The sequence below is a fragment of the Mastomys coucha genome, unplaced genomic scaffold, assembly GCF_008632895.1.
Source record: "Mastomys coucha isolate ucsf_1 unplaced genomic scaffold, UCSF_Mcou_1 pScaffold23, whole genome shotgun sequence".
NCBI classification, from domain to species: Eukaryota; Metazoa; Chordata; class Mammalia; order Rodentia; family Muridae; genus Mastomys; species Mastomys coucha.
Genome location: NW_022196906.1, coordinates 66308064 through 66331153, shown reverse-complemented (window position 1 = coordinate 66331153; position 23090 = coordinate 66308064). Strand labels below are relative to the sequence as shown.

General features: G+C 45.5%; 1 protein-coding gene across 1 annotated transcript in view; it reads left to right on the top strand.

Annotated features, from left to right (window-relative positions):
• Cgnl1 (cingulin like 1) overlaps window positions 1-23090 on the top strand; it is a 156730-nt gene that overhangs the window by 67787 nt on the left and 65853 nt on the right. Inside the window, exon 8 of the mRNA XM_031344064.1 lies at window positions 3260-3472. Coding sequence (XP_031199924.1) covers window positions 3260-3472 — 213 coding nt within the window. The remainder of the gene's footprint in view (window positions 1-3259; window positions 3473-23090) is intronic.

Genomic DNA, 23090 nt, shown 5'->3' with positions numbered 1-23090 from the left:
ACACAGATACACATCTCATGCATCTCACGAAAACATACTGATACAATTAATTTAAAAAAATTGGTCCAGCTGTGTGGTGGTTGCGCACGCCTTTGATCCCAGCACTTGGGAGGCAGAGGCAGGTGGATTTCTGAGTTCGAGGCCAGCCTGGTCTACAGAGTGAGTTCCAGGACAGCCAGAGCTACACAGAAAATCCCTGTCTCGGGGAAAAAAACAAAAAACAAAAAGAAAAGAAAAGAAAAAAAATGGTCCAAAGGTTTCTCCTCCCTCCACAGTGACACACCTCTTGAATGGCAAGTAACCTGTCCTCTCAGAGATCTGGGGGCTCAGTGGCAGCTAGTGCTCTGAGTCCCCAGGAGCTCAGTAGAAGAAATAGAGTGTGTTTTTAGTCAGGAGGTGGGGGAAGGGAGAACTGAGAGAATCCTGGCCTCTTGAGACTCCAGCTGTTTGGAACAGGGTGACTCATTCACACCCAGAACGGAAAGTGCTGCCAGTTGCTCTTGATCCAGTCAAAACTGTCAAAGAGCAGATCTAGATCTTTCCCAGGAGCTTATCTCTCTAAGGATTTAAGAGAGATGAGCACAGGCTGGGGATGTAGTTCACTTGGTAGAGAGCTTGCTCAACATGTGTGAAGCCCAGGCTTCCATCCCTACCACTGTATAAAATGGGTGTGCTGGCACATGCCTTTAATTCCAGTACCCAGGAGGCTGAGTCAGGAGGATCAGATGTTCAAGGTCACACTGTGTTGAGAGTTTAAGGCTAGCCTTAGATGTGTGAAACTTTGTGTGAAACAAACAAACAAACAAACAAACAAACAAAACAACCACAAAAGAAAATGCACAATACCTAGATCGTGGGGTTAAGAGTGCAAACTGTGTCAGAGGGAGGGTGGAAGACTGTTCTAGAAGGCAATTGTGGGAAGATATCTCAGAAGAGCCATGTTGCATCTTCAAAGAGTTTGCAGAAGGCAGAGGGACTGGGGCTGGGAGGGGAGGAGGTGGCAGCTCAGAGCCTGCCTTTGTGAGCCTAGCTGTGCCAACAGGTGGGTGCTCCAGCAAAGGGAATGAGGGGCTAACCTGGACAGAGGAGAGGAAGGGTCTAGATGTTACAGAACTGACTTGATGCTTGTGAGAGAATTCAGTCTCCACCCTGCTCCTGCATTCCTGTGCTCTGAAAACTGGTGGTCAAGGGAAGGAAGCAGGGAGGGAAGCTCCTGCTAGATTCTCCTAAAACTGTAATCACACTTAATCAGAGGTTTGTGTGGAATGTGTGAAGTTCATGATTAGCAGATCACCAGAGTGGTGGTGGAGGGAAAAGATGAGAGGCATTTTAAAAACAACAACAACAACAAATATTGGGGAAAAAGTCAAGGAACTTGCTGAAGGAAAGGAAAGTTTGCAAAATTTCATTCTTAGGGATATTATGAGAGAAGCTAGACATGATTCTTGGGGAGAAAGTGGCTGCCGGGAAGAAGTGTGCTGTCCTGTGATTTCCAGGGAGAGGAGACGCTTAAGGAAACATGGGGAGGCTCTAGGAGAAGTCCAGAGTATGGTACCAGGGAAGGACCTGGGAGATGAGGAGGTGTGATGGTTAATTGTCAATTTGACAAACTTGGAATGACCTGGGAACAATCTCAATTGAGGAATTGTCTATCTCAGGTTGTCCTGTGGGCATGTTTGTAGGGGATTAAGCTTTGTTTTTTTCTTAAAAATTAAGGTGGGGAGATCCATCATGGATGTGGGGAACACTATTTCATGGTCTGGGCTCTGAATTTGTATGATGAAGAAAGTTAACTGAGAAAGCAGGCAAGCTGGCAGGAGGACACTCTGTGATCTTGTCTTGATAGGGAACCACAAAAGCCACGTGGCAGGTGATTAAGGAGCTCGAGAAATGGTAAAACAATCACACTTTGAAGAAGTTTGGTGGTAAAGGTGGCAGGTAGGCAAGAGTCCAGAAAATGGGAAGGAACCAAGGCTGAGAACGTGGGGTAGCTGACAGCTCCTTGGAAGGCCTGGTGCACAGTGGGGTGCTGAGATACCAGAGCGTGGGGCATCCAGGACAAAGGAAGGGCAAGCCGCTGGCAGGACACCCCTGGACTTGAGGAATGTGGTTTGAAGCTGAACTGTTGGCTCCAGTTTTGTGTCTCTTTGTGAGCTCTTGACAGTGGGAGGGGAACACGTGAAAGCTGTGCTCTACCCAGGCAAGAAAGAAAGGAAAAGCTGTCCTGAGCACTAAGGCGCAGGAATAGGCTCAAACCACATGCAGCATCCTGAGAATGGGTAGTAGATGAGGAAGTGAGTAAACTCAGCTCTAGGGCAGCAGTACCACGTAAGGGCTGTAGCAGGGATACTGAGCCATGGGACAGAAGTGAAATGAGTTGCAAAAACAGATACATCAGGCTGGGGGTGCTCATTGGGTAGACTCCTTGTTTAGCATGTACGAGACTTTGGGCTTAACCCCCAGCACCACTGCAACTGGCCAGTTGCTGTGGTGCATGACTGTAATCCAGCACTTGGAAGATGGAGGAAGGAGAAGCCCAAGGTCAGGGTCATCCTTAGCTTCAGAGCAAGTTTGAGGCTAGCTTGTGCTACATGAGAACCTGTCAGACAAAAGAAAATCAAAATAAGAAACAAAACTCTCTTGAAGCCATGACACTGAACTCAGTAATGCTAAATCTCAAAGAAACTAAGACACGGGGGCTGGAGAGATGGCCCAGCAGTTAAGAACACTAACTGCCCTTCCAGAGGACCTGGGATCAATTCCCAGTACCCAGGTGGCGGCTCACAACTGTATAACTCCAGTTCCAAGAAATCTGATACCATCACACAGACATACATCCAGGCAAAATACGAAAGCACATAAAATAAAAGGTAATCATTAAGAAAATGGAAAGAGCTGGGCAGTGGCGGCACATGCCTTTAATCCTAGCACTTGGGAGGCAGAGGTAGGTGGACTTCTGAGTTTGAGGCCAGCCTGGTCTACCGAGTGAGTTTCAGGACAGCCAGGGCTATACAGAGAAACCCTGTCTCCAAACAAACAAAGAAACAAACAAAAAAAGGAAAGAAACTGAGACTTAAGCCCCAAGGTAATGATGGTTCTGAGAAGTGCTAACTGTCTCCAAATCTGTGTGATCCGGGAAGGAGAGTGTGGACAGGACAGGATAGGTGGCCATACAGCTGGTGGTCAGTCTGGAGGGGCAATGCTGGCTACTAGCAAAGATACCTGTTCTTCAGCTCTGCAATTGTCCTTCCCCCCACAGGAGCTCCTGCAGGCCAAGCAGGACCTTCAAGATTTGCTCATTGCCAAAGAGGAGCAGGAAGATCTCTTGAGGAAGCGGGAGCGGGAGCTGACTGCCTTGAAGGGTGCCCTGAAGGAGGAGGTCTCCAGCCATGACCAGGAGATGGATAAGCTGAAGGAACAGTACGATGCTGAGCTGCAGGCCCTCAGGGAAAGCGTGGAGGAGGCAACCAAGGTGAGCCTGCTACCCACAGAGGGTGCCAAGATGCAGCCAGATGAGAGGTGATGCCCACTCTCCCATGCCAACTCCCCTTCGCTTCGTCACATCATGGTGATGAGCTTGTTGACAAGGGGACAAGTTTGTGGCTGAGCTCCTGTACTTTTTAAGTCTATCAGCTCAAGCATCAATAAAGACTCAATGCTTTAGAAGGTGAGATTTTAAGGCGTTGAGTAGATTCAGCTTCTGCAGACTTTGTGGAGTAGAAAGCTAGACTGGGGATGTCCTCAAGCTTCGGCCCCTAAGGTACTGTGTGCTTAGGAGTCTATCTGTACTCATGCGCAGAGTTGCAGATAGGACCTGGATTTCTGGAACCTTTTGTCCCATCCCGGCTGCTTCCTTTGGACTTTGCTCAGTGTTCCGTTAGATAATTCATGTCCTTTTCTCAGCGGAGTTGAAAAGAGGGCTAATTGGCCAAATTGCCCCAACTCTTCCAAGATAGGTTTTCCCCTTAATTGAATTCTTGGCTCTTACGAATGGGTTGTAAATTGTGTGGAAGTCTTTTGGTGCAGGAGAAATGCTTAGGCCGTTGAAGGGGAAATGCTTTGAAAATACCATGCCATCTTTAGGGATGGAGAACTACAGAGTATACATTTTTTAAAGCCTGAAACAAAGGGTCAAAGTGCAGGGGAGAGGATTCTTCATACCGTTCAGTCTGCAGTGATGAGGGTGGGAGCTCCCCACCGGACCCTGCTAAGCCCTGTGGTGGTGGTTCACTGACTCTCAATGATGTCATGATAATTACTAATGACAAGAAGTGAAAGATAAGTTTGTTGTTATTACAACAGAGAAGTCTGGGAAACTGCCTGCTTGGGCTTAGCATAACTCAGAGATACTTTAAAAAGGCCTCTTGTTGGTTTGCCCTCCTGCCCTTTCGATTTGATTTTAATTTGAGGGGGGGACAAGTAGAACTGACTTAGTTGTCTCTTGAGGGGAAATGTCTGTCTTCTGTATCTTTGTATCTGGGCAACAGAGTATCCTTGCTGTTGGTCTTCACATTCTATTACCTCAACAGTATAGGCTCAAGTGATTTGCCTTCGGAGCACACCACAGCTTATCATCCATAGGGCCTGCACCATTACACAAGTTTAATGTGGAATGTGGCAGGAGACCCATTTGGGGGTACTGGCCAGCAGTGTTTGTAGTTGTTGGGCCAGAAGACAAATCAAGCGTGTACCACGTATAGAATGTTTAGTTGGGAGCTTCTAGGTTGGCTGGCATAGATGTCTAAGTGGGGAAGGGAAAGGCGGCAGCTGAGAGAACGTGTCCTTGTTGTATGGAGTTGAGGATCACCAACCAAGGCCAGGCTATTGAATTGTGACTTTTCTGCTCATAGACTGTTTTTGTAAAAAACACTAATTCAGGAATAACTGGGAGAAGGAGAGATGGATCTGCAGTTTAGAATACTTGTTCTTTTAGAGGGTCTGAGCTTAATTTCCCCCACACACATGATGGCCCACAATCATCTGTAACTCTATTTCCAGGAGATCCAGTGCCCCCTTATGACCCCCACGGTCATCTAATGTGTACTCGGTGTACATATATACATGAAGACAAAACATTCATATACATAAAATCAAATACATGTACATCACCACCAGTATCTTTCTCTGGGAAACAATAATTTCCAATTGGTCTTGGTCTTAAATATTTGCCTGGCACTCCACCATTCCAGACTGAAATTCAAAATTGTTTACATGGCAGGCAACAGAAGTCCCCTGGGGAAAGCATTGGTGACCTCCTCACTTCTCAGCCTCCTCACTTCTCAGCCTCCTCACTTCTCAGGAATGACTGCCTCCCGCTTCGTCGGCCTCCCCAGTACCCTCTCACCTGTGAACTACCCTTGCTGCCTCTGTGTCCCTGTCCCCATCCCATTCTCCTACCCACAACTACACACCTAGGAGTAACTCACACCTTTGGGTTTTGACTGAACCCTGGGTTTCCATCATGCCCTGCTGTAATGGACACTCCTTTAGGTTGGCACAGGGGGTGTTTTTATCTAGACCTTTTCTTTCTGGTGAGATGAGAAGCAGCAAACTCAAGCACTTCTGAGGCCAAACAGGAAGCACTGATGAGCAGAGCACCCCAGTGATGGGGACAGCTGGGGCTGATGGGAAATGTGATAGGTTTCAGAGTGTGCCTGTCTGCTCTATCCGCCAGCTGCGTCTCTGAGTGTGTGTTGTGGACATAATTTCCACTCCTCTCTCCCCTCTTCAGCTTCTCCTGAATTTCCCTGACCATCCCCTCTTGAAATCATGACATCTCATTCTATAATTATTATCATTATATAATATTGTTAATATAATTATATGTTATCTAAAGCATATATAATTATATATTGTAATATCTGTTACATATATATTGTTACATGTACATACTACATACTGAGTACAATTAGTGTTCCCTGTGTACAAGTGTTAAGGGCTGACCACTTAGACCTGGAAGATCTATTAGGAGGTAGTCTCTGGAGAAAACAGATTCTCCCTCCTCAGTAGCTATTAACTGTCTGTAGCTTTTCATTCAGGAATGGGAGCTTGTTAGATTCTCCACTTCCACGTTGGAATGTTGACTGGTGTGCTTTTGTGCAAGTGACCTTGTTGCTGAAGGCTCATGGGTGCAGCATCCCTGTCATGTCTAGAAGGCACTATCTCACAGCAGTCCTCCTTCACACACTTTAACCCTCTCACACCCTCAAACGTTCCCTGAACCCTAGGAGTCAAGGCGTTGTTACAGATGCCCCAAACGGAACTGGGACAGCCACTTATACTCTGCCTTTTGACCAGCTGTGGATCCCTGTTATAGCATTCATTGCTGTAAAAAGACACTTCCTTGATAAGGGATGAGAGCTGCACTCACTGGCGGGTAGAAAGACAAGTATTTATAATACAGCTGGAGGCTGGAATGATTTAGGAAGTGGCAGTAATCTAATTGGTTCTCCTATTTCAACTTTCAAGGATGGGTGTTGATGTGAGGCCTCTAGACTTTTAAGCGTTGCTAAAACAACAGACAAAGAAACAAACCCCTCAAATAACAGGAGGCATACAGTACAAACATAATCCACTCGCAGGTCCATGGCTTGTGGTTCTAGCTCTTGAACTCAGCACAGGGCCTGGAAGTCACATCTGTAGTATCTTCAGAGTCAGAGATGGCAGAGGACAAACTCCCTCCTAGCTTGGTCACATCATTACTGCTGGGGTTTCCCACTGGTGGTAAGAGAGAGATGTGGTAGAGGATGCCCCAGCTCTGTAAGTTCCTATGCAGCTTCTGAAAAAGGAGTCTGAGTATGTTTGAGTTTCTTGGTAATTTTGCTTCTAAAATGTCTGCTGAAAAAATGTGACACAATTTTTTTTTTTTTATCAGAATGTATTACATCTATTTGTGTGTGAGGTTTGGGGGTGCAGTGGGGGAGGGGTGGTGCCTCCCATAGCAAAAGTGTGCAGGCCAGAGAACAACTTCTGGAAGATAGTTCTCCTTTCCATATCTAGGAAGGAAACTTAGGTCCTAAGACTTGGCAGTAAATGGCCTTACCCACTGAGCCATCTTGCCTTCTCCTCCCCCAATTTATTAAATGTAAATTTAGTAACAAGAGATGTCTTTCTGTTACATTGTTTATAACATGCTGGTATAGATTGGTAAGAATATTCTGTTAAGTATTTGGATATGAAGGGATCAAATACAGTCTTTTAATTTGGTAAAGACTATCTCTCAAATTTGTTCACGTGTATTCAGCCTTGGGAAGGCCTCGTCTTAGACGATGACTAAAAGCTGACATTTCTATAAGGAAGTGAATTGCATGACAACGTTCATTTCCTTGGAAAATCTTAGGAGCCCAACCTCCTCTCGTCAGTTTTTATAACTTTTGCCACTGCCTCAAGCCAGACACTCTAAAAGGCTGTTTCATTGCTGCCAATTGCAAGGCACCTTATCTGGCCTGAGCCCGAGCACTGAATGTCTTAAGTCAGTGGAACTCTTGGTGAAAACTGGCAGATTGCACCAAGAACCTTTTACTGATATTCCAAACGGATCCTGGATAATCTTTCTTTTTTCATAGACACAAACAGCCATCTGGCTCAGCAGATAGGAGTTCACCAGTGCCTTGGTTGTGTGTGGCTTCCTGGTTCTGCAGAATGAGCCAGACCTCCCCTGCAGAGCTATGGTGGGTCCAGCTGTCATGTGGCCTGTTCCCTGTCCCTTCTGATGGAGAGTGTTCTGCATAGGTGGTTGCAAGGGTCTCTGTGAATCTTCTAAAGAACTGTCCAGGGCTTTGCCTCCTTGGTTCCCTACAGTGTTCTCTGACAGTTCTTTTATAGGTTTCCATTTTTAAAATGGAAATGTCCTCTTTCTACTTTAATTTGGTGCGATGGTTGGATCCAGGGGTTAGTTGGGGGATATGAATCACTGCTGGCATGGGATTACAATGAACATTGTCCCACACCACAATGGTGATGGGGTTGGCTTCTATTTCTCATCTCTAACCTTCCTTTCTCTATCAAGAAGAGAAATAGTTTCATAAGCTTTCTTGGAGCAGAGGGTCAACTCAAATCCAGCTCCCTCAAGAGAGATTCTGGGGCTGGAGAGAGAGCTCAGTTAGTGAAGCACTTGTGGTGTAAGAGTGAAGACCTGTTTGTTCTCCAGAACCCATGTAAAAAAGTTGAGCATGGTGGTCTGCTCTTGGAATCCCAGTGCTGGTCAGGTGGAAATAGACAGATCCCTGGGGCTTCCAGACCAGGAAAGCTACCTGCATGGTGAGTTCAAGATCAGTGAGAGACCTTCTCTCAAAAACAAAGTAGCTAGCTCCTCACTTGAGCTTGAGATGTGCGCTCCCACACACTTGAGTGCACACACATGTACACACACACAAACACTTCCTGTGCCGCCTCCTGTTCTTCACAGTATGCAGAGAGTTAGCATTGTTAGAGATTTAATTCTTGGCTTTATCTTTCCTGCCGTCTTAAGGAACACTTTTGTTTTCCACTTGATATCCCGGGGGGGGGGTTAAATATTGTGGGTTAGAGGGATGGACACACTAAAAGAGGGGTCAGGCCCTGACTATCCCAAAGTGGTCTTGGAGTGTTGGAGGATTCCACTTGTGGAAAGATTATTCCTTACCAGAACAAATCTTATCGTGTTCCCAGTTCACTTTGACTAACTCAGCATCTAGTTTGAGGATGGGAAAAAAGCATTTTTATTTTTGCATCAAGAAATATGTCCTTTTTGTTGTTAGACTCTTTCTAAATGCGTAACACATAGCAGAGCCCCAAGTGAATGGATGAGGGAGAAGAGGGAGAGCTAAACTGAGGGAGACTGCCCTTGGCATCCCTGTTATTTCTATTTATATCATTCTTTTAAATGGGGAATTTGACCTTTGTATTGACTTTGTTTTATATTTATTTTTATGTTATGTTCATGAGTGTTTTGCCTACATGTATGCATGTGTGTCACATGCGTGTCTATGTGCCCATAGAGGTCAGAAGAGGGCATTAGACCCCCTGGAACTGGAGTTATGAACTGCCATGTAGTGTTAGGAACCCAACCCGGGTCCTCTGCAAGGACAACAAATGCTCTGAACCCGAGCCATTTCTCCAGCCCCTGCTCAGTGTTGTTTTCAGATACAAGATGAACACATTGACTTACTGAGCATTTGCTGAGGGCACACAGTGGTGCTTGGTTCCTTGATGGCTACAAAGATAAAACCAGCAGAATCTGTTCCACTGGGAGATGGGAGCTGAGACAAGTAACACTGAGGCCAGTTACAGGGAGGAGTGAGCGTCCTGGGAAGGTGGAGACGACATGCTATAGAAGAAGTGTGAGAGAGACACAGCATAGTCTGGGGAGTGGGGATGGTAGCAGCTGGGAATATTTCATGACAGGGCGATGTCCAAGTTGGACTGTGAATATTGTTCAGACACAGGGCTGTGGATGTGTTTGTTCTGAATAGAGCATCAGCAGTGTGGAAAGGGAGTTGTATGTCTGGACTGGGACTGGGAAACATGGCGGTGATTATGGGTAAGGAGTGGTTTAAGAGGTAGGGGCCATTCCAATGCAAGGACTGGGTTTGGATCTCAGTTCAAATGAAACCAACTGTCAAAAGCAAAGCATGTCTGGGATCACAAGAACCATTTAAGTGAGGCCTTTAGCCTCACGATATTAAGAAGTGGTTCAAAGAGCTGTTGTGTGTATATGCGTGGTAGTGCTGACATTACTTATGCCCGCTACTTGTGTGTACTTGAGAGAACACCTGAAAAGATGAAAGATTTCAGAGGGTTTGGTTCACGGATTCTGGACCTCATGTGCTCAGTTGGAACATTGTACCTGTGGATGAGTGGAATGTCTTCAATCATGGCAGATGAGAGGAGAAGACTGGAGGAGTCAGATACGAGGTGCCTCCAAGGACCTGCTCACAGTAACTGACTTCTCAGGCTAGGCCCTCAGCCTGTAGTTTCTGGATCTCCCCAAATAGTACCATCAGCTGATGACCTAGGCTTTAACAAATAGGATGAGGGAACAGCACATATCCCAACCACAGCAGAAGTGTTATCATGACCCCGTGTCCTAGTGCCATCAGCTAATGACCTAGGCTTTAACAAACGGGATGCGGGGGACAGCTCATATCCCATAGCAGAAGTATCATCATGACTCTGTGTCCTAGTTTCTTTTGCTATGATGAAGACCGTGACCAAAGGCAGCTTGGGGAGGAAAGGGTTGATTTGGTTATTCTCTGATCACAGTCCACTCACTACTGAGGGAAGGAGGTCCAGGAACTCAGAGTTGAAGCCAGTCTCTGAGCAGGTTCTTTCCAAGTGGCAGGTCAGCCAAGAGTCACGTGGGAAATCCAGTGTTAATCTTGGGATCTGTGGACTTGCCTTTCTTCAGACATACTATAATTCAGTATAAAAATTTCATTGCTTTCTTCTCTAAGAGAGCCAGGTTAGCCAGGGGGAGCCATGAAAACGAATTTCCTTAGCATTTTAACTCCAAAACAGAAATCAATTTATATTGAATGACAGCTCTTGAGCAGTGGATTAACTGTGGAGTTTCTAAACAGGTACCTGGAAAAGAAAAATGTCTCCTTACAGATGCAGGAGCACCTGGAGCAATGGTTCTCATGCTGTGGGTTGTAACCCCTTGGGAGCAAAAGATCTTCTCCCAGGGGTCACCTAAGACCACCAGAAAACACAGATATTTACATTAGGATTTGTAACAGTAGCAAGATTATAGTTATGAAGTAGCAGTGGAATGATTTTATGGTTGGGGATCATCACAACATGAGGAACTGTGTTAAAGGGTTGCAGCATTAGGAAGGATGAGAACCACTGGCCTAGAGAGACATAAGAGTGGTCCTTAGCAAAAGTAGGAGCTAAGATTCATATCCAAAAGCATTTTTCATAATTGTGTTCCTTTAATCCCAGCACTTGGGAGGCAAAGGCATTGTGAGTTCTAGGCCAGCCTGGTCTATATAGTGAGTTGCAGGACAGCCAGGGCTAAATAGTGAGAACTTGTCTCAACAAGTTAAAAAATACCTTTTATTCTCTAGTGTTCTCTCTTTCTCTCTGAATCTTTTAGTAATTATACTGGTTTTTTTGCCTCCTGTATTGATTAAAAAGTATTTAAATAAGGCACCCCTGTGGGTTTCAAAAGCCTCGTTTTATGGCTCTGACCCTGGATAATCATTGCATCTGGAAGTTCATGCCCATCACAAGAAACCTCCAGACCTGCTAGCTGACATGTATTAGTAAACAGTGTCCCTGTGATTCACTCTGGTGTATTGACTGAGCTGCCCAGGTCATGTGTTATGGACTGTAGGAGACAGTGTTAGAAAGTTCCAGATATGGATGTCTTGTGTGTGTGGATGTGGTGTTTGTGTGTGTGTGTGTGGGGGGGTGTGCTGGCGAGATCATCAATGCAAGATGGTGTGGAAGTCAGAGGTCAAATCCAAGTGTTTTCCTCAGTTGCTTTAACACATTATTATTAATATTATTTGTGACAGTCTCTTACTGAACTCAGAAGCCACCATTTCCTCTAGGCTTATTGGCCAGTGATCCCCAGGAGGCTCCTGTTCCTCCCTCCGAGTGCTTAGGTTAATATATAGGCATGGCCATGCCCAGATTCTGTGTGGTTCTGGGGTCAAACCCAGGTCCTCATGCTATGCAGCAAGCGCTTCCCCACTGGCCCACCTCCTGGCTCCATGGCCTTTTCTGAGGCAATGACTCATCTGTCATCAAGTGTCTGACTGTGTTTCATGTGCCAGCACAGTTCCCAAGACAAAGGCAACCAAGTCATGGGCTTGGGCTTGAGAATCTTTTGTGGTCTCGTGGGAAGGAGGATTCACAGATAAAAATGACCTCAATGTTATAGGTGCTGCTGCTGTGGTCTGAGCTGGGTAGGAGAGCAAGGTGGGTGAACTGCTCTTAATAGCAAAGTTCCAGAAATAGAGGGTTCACTCTGACTTGACACCCTAAGTGCTGTCATTGGAGCAAATCTTTGAAGATAGAAATAAACACAGATTGTTTTCTCTTCCAGAGTTTTTGGACCTTGGCATCCTGGGAGTCTGTGTTGTGTGCTCAGCTTCTTCAGTGAAGCAGGGTCATAGCAAAAGTTGCCAGAAAGTTTAAATCATCTAAGCATATGATGGAGAAAGAATATTTGCCAGAGAAATTGGTTCAAATATATTTTATTATGTGAAAAAAATAATAAATTAAGAACCTCGGTTGGTGGAGTGTTTGCCTAGCATGCATGAAACCCCAGGGTTAATCTCCAGTACTGCATAAAGCCAGTGCACTGATACAGTAATCCCAGTACTTAGGAGGTGGAAGCAGAGGATTGTGAATTCAAGGTCATTTTTGGCTTTGTAGTGAGTTAAGGTCAGATTGGGCTAAATGAGAACTTGTCTCAAAAGGCAACAACAACCTAACCTTAAAACTCAATTAGTTTCCTGTCCCAGTTAAGGCTGTGTGAGGTGGGCCCTCTTAGAAGGAGCCATTTCCAAGGACGGCAGCAAACGGCTATCTGCTAGGTCTGCTATCAAGACTTGAGGGATTGACTGCTGCTGCTGAGGGGGAGGATGCTGGCTTTGGTGTTACGGTACAGAAGATTGGCTGAAGGGTTCACTGAGAGGGCTTGTCCTGATGAAGGTGGGACATTTGGTAGCATCTACTGACTGTACTGAACATCATGAGTACATTTTACAGCAGTCCCAGTGGGGTCCTGGGGACAGGGCTTTCAGGACACTCAGCCTTCAGCTGACCCAGAAAACCACGACAAATTCATATGCAGTGTGAAGAGAAAGTGTGGAGACTAAATTAGGTGGAGAAAGAGGTACAAAAGCCGAGCTGGCCTCAGAACACCAGAGCAGTCTGCTCTCAAACACACATGCTCTATCCCTCACTGTACCCTTACGATTGCTGGGTGGGGAGGTGAGTGGTCTCCTATTTCTCCTCTATGATGGGGAGGGTAGAGAAGATCAGGATTGAACAACACAGCTGGTTTGATGTTAAAAAAGTTCATGTCAGTTCTGACCACGTGGAATGGATCCATTCAATGAATAATCCACTTATAAACATTCGTATGTTTCCGGGCACTGTGCTGAGTTACAGGGACAAAGTGAACAAAAGAGATGAGATAGTTATTGACTCTAAAACCATACATGTAAATATGTAATTCTGTTGTGGCAAGTGCTCTCAGCTAATGGATGGCAGGAAAGAAAAGTGATGGAGATCTGAAGAGCGGAAAGGAGTTTGATAAGTTATTCTCCACCAATGAAGTGAGCCAGTTCAAGGCAAATTGAAGTATATGAAGGCAGAATTATTTGGAAACAGCTCTACGGTGGGTTCATCAACCTCATAGGGAGAGGTCAGAGAAGTCACCATGGAGAGGGAGACAGAGGGGAAGGGGAAGAGAAAGAGAGAAAAAAAGAGCACACACATGCAGAGAGAGAGAGAGAGAGAGAGAGAGAGAGAGAGAAAGAGAGAGAGAGAGAGAGAGAGAGAGAAAGTACAAAATATCTGGATTACATAGGGAAGAGCGTCTTGAGGACGGGAAGCCCAGCCCCTGTGCTAGAAAGTTCAGGACAGAGGGTGGGGTATGCCAGCCATACCTGCAAGGGGTAGGGACCGAGGGATGCTTGAGAACCTAGAGGCTAGGTCTGCTCTGGTATGTTAAATAGGCACGTCAGCCGATTGTCTCAGGTCTGAATCCCAACAGAATTAAAATCATAAATCACAGAATGGTCCCATCAAAGGAAATAGTATGTGCAAGGAGTTAGCCTGCAGAAGGAGTGTGGGCTGTTAAGATGTTCAGTGAAGTGAGTGAGGCTGGGCTGGGGGCAGTGGAAGGTCAGGGGTGAGATGAAGTAGGGGCGGGGGCAGACCATTCCGGACCTGGGATACATCTTACTGATTCCTTTATAGTTAGTGAGAAACATTAAAGATCATTGACTATGGGAGATGGGAGGGGGGACAGACAGACAGACAGACAGGCATAGTGAACTGAGCAGGGGATGGAGGGAAAGGAGAAGAGAGAGAAAGGGGAGATGAGGAAGAGAAAAAGGAAAGAGGGTATAAGAAGGAGGAAGAGGGTAAATGGAGGTGAGGAAGATGAGAGGAGGGAGGGAGGAGAAAGACAGAGACTAAGAGCTGGAGATGGATCCAGAGCCTGAGAGAGAGGCTGAAACTCTAAGATGGATTTGGGTATGGTCCTCTGGAGCAGCAGAGCTTGCTCTGTCTTTCCCAGTGACCGTGTAGAGGGATGCTTGTTCGTGCTACCACTTCACACAGAGGCCTGCTGCTCTGAACCTCTCTAGCTCTGATTTTAGTAAGATTTTTACCCATTTCCTTTCCGCTGGTTGCGGAAGAGGAGGGGAAGGGAGCAGATTGGGGGTGGCTCCATTCTGCTTGGGACTTAATAGTCACGCTGGCTTTGTAGAAGGTGTGAGTGAGTGGGCAAGTTGGTTCGGTTCAAGCCTGAGGGACAGCTTCGGTATGTAGATGAAGAAGATCCATGGGGTTGTTTACTTACTGTCTGTTAAGTCTGTTATAATGGAGCTTTGTGGGAGTCCTGGTCCTCCAGCATCCATCGCCAGAGAAACATGGATTACATGCCTATGTGCTTCCACTGCTCCATTCTAGGGGCTGCTGGGGACTGAACTGAGGGTAGCTGGTACAGCTGGCTGATCTACCTACGGAGCTGCATCCCTGGTGGATTTGCATTTAAATGTCTTCCAACATTTCAAAGGCTTCCCAAGTGGGATGACATCCTGACTTCTTTGGATTGTCATAAATATTGCCTGGAGTCCAGGAGTGTGAATGAGAAAGAAGCCTGATGGAAGGTGTCAAACCAACAGCATTTCCTGATGTAGATGTGGTCAAACCACAGGAACTAGGGAGAGCTGGAGAGCGGCTATTAAATAACTGGAGGACAATCATAGACATCCAGTCGTTAATATCTGGGAGAGAAAAGCTTTATCAGAAAGCTTGCTTAATTTCTTTTTCTCTCCCTCTCTCTCTCCCTTCTTCTCTCTCTCCCTCCCTCCCTCTAAACCCTGTCTGGTGGATGTTTTTCTGAAGTCTTGCCAAGATCATTAATTAGATTTCTATTTGGTGGAAGAATTTGGCATTATCATTTGATCATTTCAGGTGGAAAGTGGGACTTGTCATGTGCTCTAAGCCAGTTATGTGGGAATCAGCCTGGACATAGGAATGTCTACAGCAGCAGAGCAGAATCAGGCTACAAATGGCATCATGGGAGCCTGGACATAGGAATGTCTACAGTGGCAGAGAAGAATCAGGCTACCTATGGCATCATGGGAGCCTGGACATAGGAATGTCTACAGCAGCAGAGAAGAATCAGGCTACCTATGGTATCATGGGACCCCGATTCCAGGTTGGCCTCCAGTGGCTGCACTTTGGTGATCTTGCTCCTTTGGGGCCTCTTTCCACACTGACTGCTGTTATAGGAAGAACAGTGTGTGGCTTCCTAGTAAGTCTTGGAAGACATGGTGGCTTCTCTCCTTGACTTCTCTCTCAGCTCTCTTGCTCAGCAGAGAACTAGCTGCTTAGTTTCAAGGCTATTCAAATAGCCTGTGAAAAGACCCAAGCCGTAAGAGACTGAGTCCACCTGTCAGCTCTCCTATGACTGTGCAGTCTTGGAGCACATCTACATCTAGTCAATAAGCCCCCTCCCCGCTTTTGTAGTGCATGACAGAATACCACAGGCTTAACCCAGGGCCTTGTGCGTGCAGGTTAGCAGATAGGCAGGTGTTCTACCACTGAGCTACATCCTCAGCTCCCCTCCCATTTTCTTTTTGAGACAGGGTCTCACTAAGTTGCACAGGCAGGCATTGAACCCACTCTGTAGCCCAGGGTGGCTTTGAATTTTCAATCTTCTTGCTTTAGCCTGGGTTGATAGGCCTGTGCCACTAGGTTCAACTTGGCCAACATCCTGGCTCCTGGCGAGCCATCACCACCTAGCTACATCACTTCTACTACCTCTGAAACTCATTGAGGAAAAAAAAAATGGTTATTTAAACAGGCTAGATTTAGATTTTGAGAAAGTTGGTTATGTAATAGTAGATAATTACTATAACATTTTGACTTATTCTAGACAGTTATGGTTTTATTTATATTTGTGTATTTATCCAAAAGATTGTGCGTGAGTGTGTGAATGTATGTGTGTGTGTGTGTGTGTGTGTGTGTGTGTGTGTGTGTAGTGTAGTGTAGTATGTATAAGTATGTATAGAGGTGCCTGTGCCAGGGCCAGAAGAGGATGCTGGGTATTCTGCTCTTCTGCTCTCTGCTTTATTCTCTTGAGACAGGCTGGTAGCCAGCAAATCCCAGAACTCCTCTCGACTCAGCCCTCTCCATTGCTAGGGTCAGAGGCTCACAGACAGCCATGGTGAGCTTCTTTTGTTGGCTCTGGGATTTTGAGCTCAGTTCCCCTTGCTTGCTTAGCAAGTGTTCTTAAGTCCTCCCAGTCCTGCAGATAATATGCTCATTCATCTTGGGGCTGGACTGGTAGGGATTGATTTAGGTGCATTGTGAGTGGTGGATGGATTCCGATGGCAATCATTACACAGTAAGTAGGTGCTCCGAGAAGTGATTAGATGTGGTTTAGTGAGTTTTGAAGTACAGAGTGAGTCATGTGTTCAGGACTCTGGAAATGTGTAAGAACAAGTTAGCGTCACACATGGAAGAAAGAACCCTTCTGCCCTGGTCACCTCCGGACAAGGGAACTAGTTTGAGCCAGCATCATTCAGTTAATTTCACAAAAGGCAAATTAGAGGGCAAGTTGTTTGCTCCATTATTGGTACCTGGACAGAGACTCGGCTCCACACCTTCAGCCTCAGCAGCCAGAGGCATTCTCTACTCTTTCAGGGTCTCCACTCAGGCTTCGGTGCTGACAGAAAAATTCAGCTAATAAGATGAAGCAGAGATGGGGATTTTATTGAAGATGCTTTTAATACCGACTTGAAGCTAAGAGGAAGGGGTGCTCAGATGCTAAGCCTTATGCTAATGTGCCCCCTTCCCCCCCCCCCCCCCCCCGCTCCCCAGCAGTCAGCCATCTTAGCACTGGCCATATAGTTACTCTGCTGGTGGCTGTAGAGAAACCTTTCTCTCCTTTAAAAACAATCTTTCGCTACCATTTTGAGAACTTCATCCAATATGTATTTTGATCATCTCACACCCACTTGTCTCCTAGCTTGTCATCTACCGCTCATCTACCTGATCTACCGCTGGCTTCATGGCCTCTTTTTTATTCTCTTTTAAATAATCTACCAAATCCAGTTTGTGCTGACCATAAACCCTTTGGCGTTGGCTCCTCCACTGGAACATGGTTGACCTACCAGGGGCCACACCCTCAAAGAGAACTGACTCTCCCTCCCTCTGTCATCATTAACTGTCCACAGCTCTTCAGCAAGTGGGGGTTTGTGAACTCCTTCCCATACCATGCTGGAATGTTGACTGACTTCCTCATGGGCAGCAGCCATAGGTGATGGGAGTTCAAGAGGCCTGTCATGTTCAGAAGACACTGCTTTGTTTTGAGCCTCTCCAACCTCTGGCTCTTACAATCTTACAATCTTCCTCAATGGTCCATGAGCCTCGGGAGGTGGTGATACCATTGTCCTGTTTGTGGCTGAGGATTCCACAGATATTTCTTCTCTGCACTTTGACCAGTTGCAAGTTTCTCCATTAACCACTGTCCACTGTGCAGAGAAGCTTCTCTGATGAGGCCTGAGAGCCGTGCTCAACTGTGCTTACAGAGACAGGTGTTTAGGGAGCGGGCTTAGTACAATAACAAAATGATACCAATAGGCTCATCCCCGTGGCCCGTGCTCTTCTTCCACTTTTGACAGCTGAGAAAAGTGAGGCAGCTCTGGAGACGAGTTGGATGGAATTATTATCCAGTGAGGTGAAGCCAGGGCCACCAGAGTTGTGCAAAGGGTTTAGAGCATACCCTTTCCTCAAAAATAGGGTTTCTGATGGGCACCTTCAAAGCCTTCAGGTTTACAGCCAGGGAGGGAGAAAGGCCTTACATTGTGATGGAATTCTAACTAGAGCTCCGTTTCCTTTCCAAACTCCCCAAATTTTCGCTATCTTTTTCTCTTGCCTCAGTTTCCCAGGGAGACTGGAGAAACTTCCAGAGCAGGAAATAAGAGTTGGGATGTGCAGTCGGCCAGTGAGGAGGCGTGTGAGTGCCAGGGGAGTGAGTGTTCCTTTCCTCAGGAAATTCCAGCGCTGTGGATGGGCCTTTTCCTTGGGGATACAGATGCTGTGGAGAACAGGGCCAAGCACACATATTTTTGCCTTTGAACACTTCCCTTCCTTTTGTTTTATTTGGTAAATTTCTGTTCATGTTTCTCAAGTGTGTGGTCTAGAGGGAAGAAATCCTGGCAGTGTCTGGATTTAAGGAAACTTCAAGTCCATTTACACATAGTGGGAGGGAAAAGCCTGGATGTTCATCAAAGATTCTCTCTCTTTCTACAAAACTGAGTATGTAAAAGTCAAACAAATAAACGGCAGGACTCAGCAAAGGTGACACTGAAGAGGGTCTGAGCACATCTGGGCAGATGGAATACAGGAGGACATTAAACCCTGGTCTTTTCCACCCCAAACTGTCCAAGAACCTGGAGACATCTGCTTGATCAGGCTGTATTGGTGAGAGACAGCACAGGAAGGACAGGAGGTGGCGAATAGAGATGGGAAACGTTGAGTCTATTCTTTGTAGCAAGAATCAAGGCTCTGGAAAACCGGCAGTGGGATGGTCTAGTAAACCCCACATTGGGAAATCTTCTGAGGCAGGTAGGTTTGCGCATATGACCCTGAACTTGTGTTTACCACATCTCTGATTTAAAAGAATCGTCTGAGCCTTCACTTGCTTTCCAGTCTGCAAGGGTGTCTACCTGGTCTAGACATCTTTCTTCCAGTTCTCTAGGCCATGACCTTGGATAAGAGAGTCCCATGGTCCCTTGAGACTTGGTTCCTGAGACCCCAGGGTTTTGTGCTCACTTCTTCCCATGATGTTATCTGGTGTCCTCAAGGGCCCCACTCAGTGCTGCTTCCTGTGTCTGTCTTAGTCAAGCTGGAAGTAAGCACCATTGCGTGGATGGTGCACTTCCTGGATCAAACACACTAGAGCAGGCAGGTGGGGAGCTCTGTGGCTGAGTCTGGCTCAGTGGAGAACCCAAGTTAATAATTTACTGTGGCCACTGGTAATGACCTTGACAAACACTGGTAAAATCTGCAAGTCTGGTCTGGTGTTTAACTAACATCACACGGGTCCAGAAAGAACTTCTTGTTAATGCTATCTGAATATATATATATATATATATATATATATATATATATATATACAATCTCCAGTTCTATCTTATCCAGCAGTCAGTCAGGATGATTTCCTCATTGTGTTTAATGTCTAGAGATGTCACACAAGCTTAAGAGCCTCCAAGGAGCTGTTCCCCAAGGCAGGAGGACAGAGGCATAGTGATAAAGACACCCCATATAAAGGGCAGGATAATAACATTTGGGTCTGGTACATGCAAGGGACAATCAATGTTCCTCTGTCCTATGACCCTTTTATTTTTAAAAGCACCTATTTTCTTTCTTTCCCTTTAATTTCCTCTTTTCTTCATCACCTCCCTGTCTCTCTTTCTTTCTCTTTCTCTCTGTTTCTCTGTCTCTCCTTCCCTCCTTCTTTCCCTCCCTCCCTCCATCCATTCCATCTATCCCAAGTTTGCCTCAAATTCACTATGTAGCTGAGTATAATTTTGAACTTGGGATCTTCCTGCTTTTACTTCCTGCGCGCTGTGATTATAGACATATACCACCAAACCTGGGTATGCTGGGCTAAGGACTGAACCCAGGATACATGCGTGTCTGGGCATATGTGGTATATAGTTGTAGATGTGGGTATTGCACACATGCATGTGGGGGCCTGAGGCTGAAATCTGGAATCATCCTCAGTGCTCCTTATTTGTCTGACATAAGCTTATTTGTTAAGAGCTCCTGGGCTGCTTAGTCTCTGCTTTCTGAAGCTAGACTTACCAGCAGCCTGCCTGATTCACCAAGCACTTGTATGGGTTCTAGGGGTGTTGGGTGAGTACTCTGTCAACCAAGCCATGTCCCCTCTGCATTGAATCCTTTATCTCTTTGAGCAGTTCTGAATGTTTACCTGGAGTTTAAGCTGATAACCCTTTCTGGTGTAATGTCCACCCAGCCACTGCTTCTAGAAGGTACGTTAGTTGGAAATGGCCCTTTCATTTTAGACATTGCCCACCTCTTTCTCTGCCATACCTTCAACTCCAGTGCTATTGCTACCTGTAGTGTGACGTGGGGGCCTGGACAGCTAAAGGACGCATGCTAACCTTACCTCATTAGGAAGTCACCTGAATTAGCCTGTTGTGGTTACATTTATTTATCTCCGAAACAGGAGCAGTTAGTGTTCTATGAGAGCTGAGAAACACCATAGTTGCCTGTCTTTTCCTTGGGCTCCAAGAAAGGGTTTCCCCATCCTGTTGTCTTTTCTAGGATACCATGATGTTCCTTGGGAGGAGGCAGTTAGCCCAAGATGAGAGGCTACAGTGGAAGACAGTGGAAGAGAGAGCAAGCTAGAAAAGAGGAGATGTGGAAGAGGAAGAGGAAGCTGGGAGGGAGGCAGCTACAGTCAGACAGCCCCCAGTGGCAGGGACACCTGAGATGGGTGATGTTTATGGTTCTTGTTTCAAGGGTCTCCCCATCTATGGCATCAAACACACCATTTATTGGTCCAGTGCCTTGTAGCTTGACTTCTAGACTTTGAGTGAGATTCTGAGGAGAAACTATTAGATATCAAAGAAATTAAGTAGGCCAGATTTCACCCTTGGCTTGCAAATATTTTTCCCAGTCTTCTATTAATCTTCTATTTTCTTAACTGTCTTTTGAAGGGCTAAGTCTTATAGAGTCTAACTTATTAATTTGTCTTTCTAGATTTGTGATTTTGGTGTCATTTAAGAACTCTTTGCCTACTTATATTCCCCCAATTTTTTTCTTTCTTAAATTTACATCCCAGTTTGGGGCTGGAGGGATGGCTCAGCTTGAAGTTTTAATAGCACTTGTTTTTGCAGAGGACCCACATTAGCTTGTGACTGCCTGCAGTTCCAGCTCTGGGGGATCTGATACCCTCTGGCCTCTGCAGCTACCTGAATTCATATGGCATACATACACATAGAAATTAAAGTAAAAGTTTGTGGCTCATTTTGAGTTAAGTTTTTATGTAAGGTAAGGGTTCGTGGATTTAGCTTATAGACTTCTAATTCCTCAGGCACTATTTACTGAAGGGCTTTTTATGCCTCTGATGTAGAAGGCTTTAGACCATTTGTCCCAGTGAGTTGGACAGCACATTTGCATGGCTCTGGTTCTGGGTTCTCTGTTCTGTTTCTCTCACTTGGGAATGCCGTAGTCCTGATTACTGGAGCCTTGATTCTGATAGGTGGAGTTCTTCCATTTTACTCTTCCTCAAAATTCTGCTCACTTTGTCTTTTTTTTTTTTTTTTATAACTGCTAGAAAAAAAAATGTAGTGTGTAGCATAAGAATGTTGCTAAGCTCTGCATGGGAATTGTACCATACCTCCATGCCAGTACAGAAGGAATTAGCACATCTACCATGTTGACTCTTCCAGGTGACCAGCATGGGATACTTCTCCATGTGTTCAGTCCCCCTTTAACATTTATCATTTTTCATCATTTGATCTGGTATTTTTATTTATTAAGAAATTTATTGCCGGGCGGTGGTGGCGCACGCCTTTAATCCCAGCACTTGGGAGGCAGAGGCAGGTCGATTTCTGAGTTCGAGGCCAGCCTGGTCTACAAAGTGAGTTCCAGGACAGCCAGAGCTACACAGAGAAACCCTGTCTCGAAAAACCAAAAAAAAAAAAAAAAAAAAAAAAAAAAAAAAAAAAAAAAGAAATTTATTTATTACTATGTTAAAAATACTTATTTTATGTATGTGTATGTGTTGTGATCCTGTGTAGGTATATGTGTATCACATGCACACAGGAGCCTAAGGAGGTGAGAATAGGGTATCTAACCCCCTGGAACTGGAATTAGATAGCTGTTACCTGCCGTATAGGTGCTGAGAATTGAACCATGATCTGCCTGCAAGAGCAGCAAGTGCTTTTAACTGCTGACCCATCTCTCCAGCCCTTATTTTTTATTTATGCGTATGTATGTATGTATGTATGTATGTACATTGTGTGTGTGTGCAAGTACCCCCTGCCAGAGGCCAGAGGCCATCAGATCCCCTGGAACCAGAATTACAGGCAATTGGAAGCTGCCTGATGTGGGTGCTGGGAACCGAACTCAGCTCGTCAGGAAGAGCACCAAGCTCTCCTCTAAGAGCTCAGCTACCTCTCTAGTCCCACCCACTGATATTTTAAAGCATTTCCTTTTTTGTTTCATTGGTCTCCCCTGATTGTTTCCTTCACTGATTTCTGCGCAGATCTTCATTACTTCCTTTTCTGATTGCTTTGGGTTTGTATTTCTCCTCCTCTTTTAGGCTACTTAGAATGTCAGATTCAAACATTTCCTCTTTCCTAATAACACTAGTACTATACATTCTTAATTTTTCACTCAGGTAGGTAGGTATATTTAAACTCTTCCACAAAGCATCTGGCGTTTAGAGAGTTCTCAAAAGAATTAGTGAGCTAATTAGGGGCTGGTAAGATAGCTCAGCGGGTAAGAGCACTGACTGCTCTTCCAAAGGTCCTCAGTTCAAATCCCAGCAACCACATGGTGGCTCACAACCATCCGTAATGAGATCTGATGCCCTCTTCTGGTGTGTCTAAAGACAGCTACAGTGTACTCACATATAATAATAAATAAATCCTTTTTTTCTTTTTTAAAAGAATAAGTCAAAATGGGTAAGAAGTATTTGAAAGTGTTCAGTCTCCTGAGCAGTTGTGGAGAGGCAAGTTTAAACCGCTTTGAGATGTCATCAGACTCCAATCAGAACGGCCACAGAAACAATTGAGAACACATGCTAAGGAGTTCTCAGTGGGGAAAGGGAACCCTCATTTACTGTTGGCATCAGTGCAACCTGTGCAGAATTC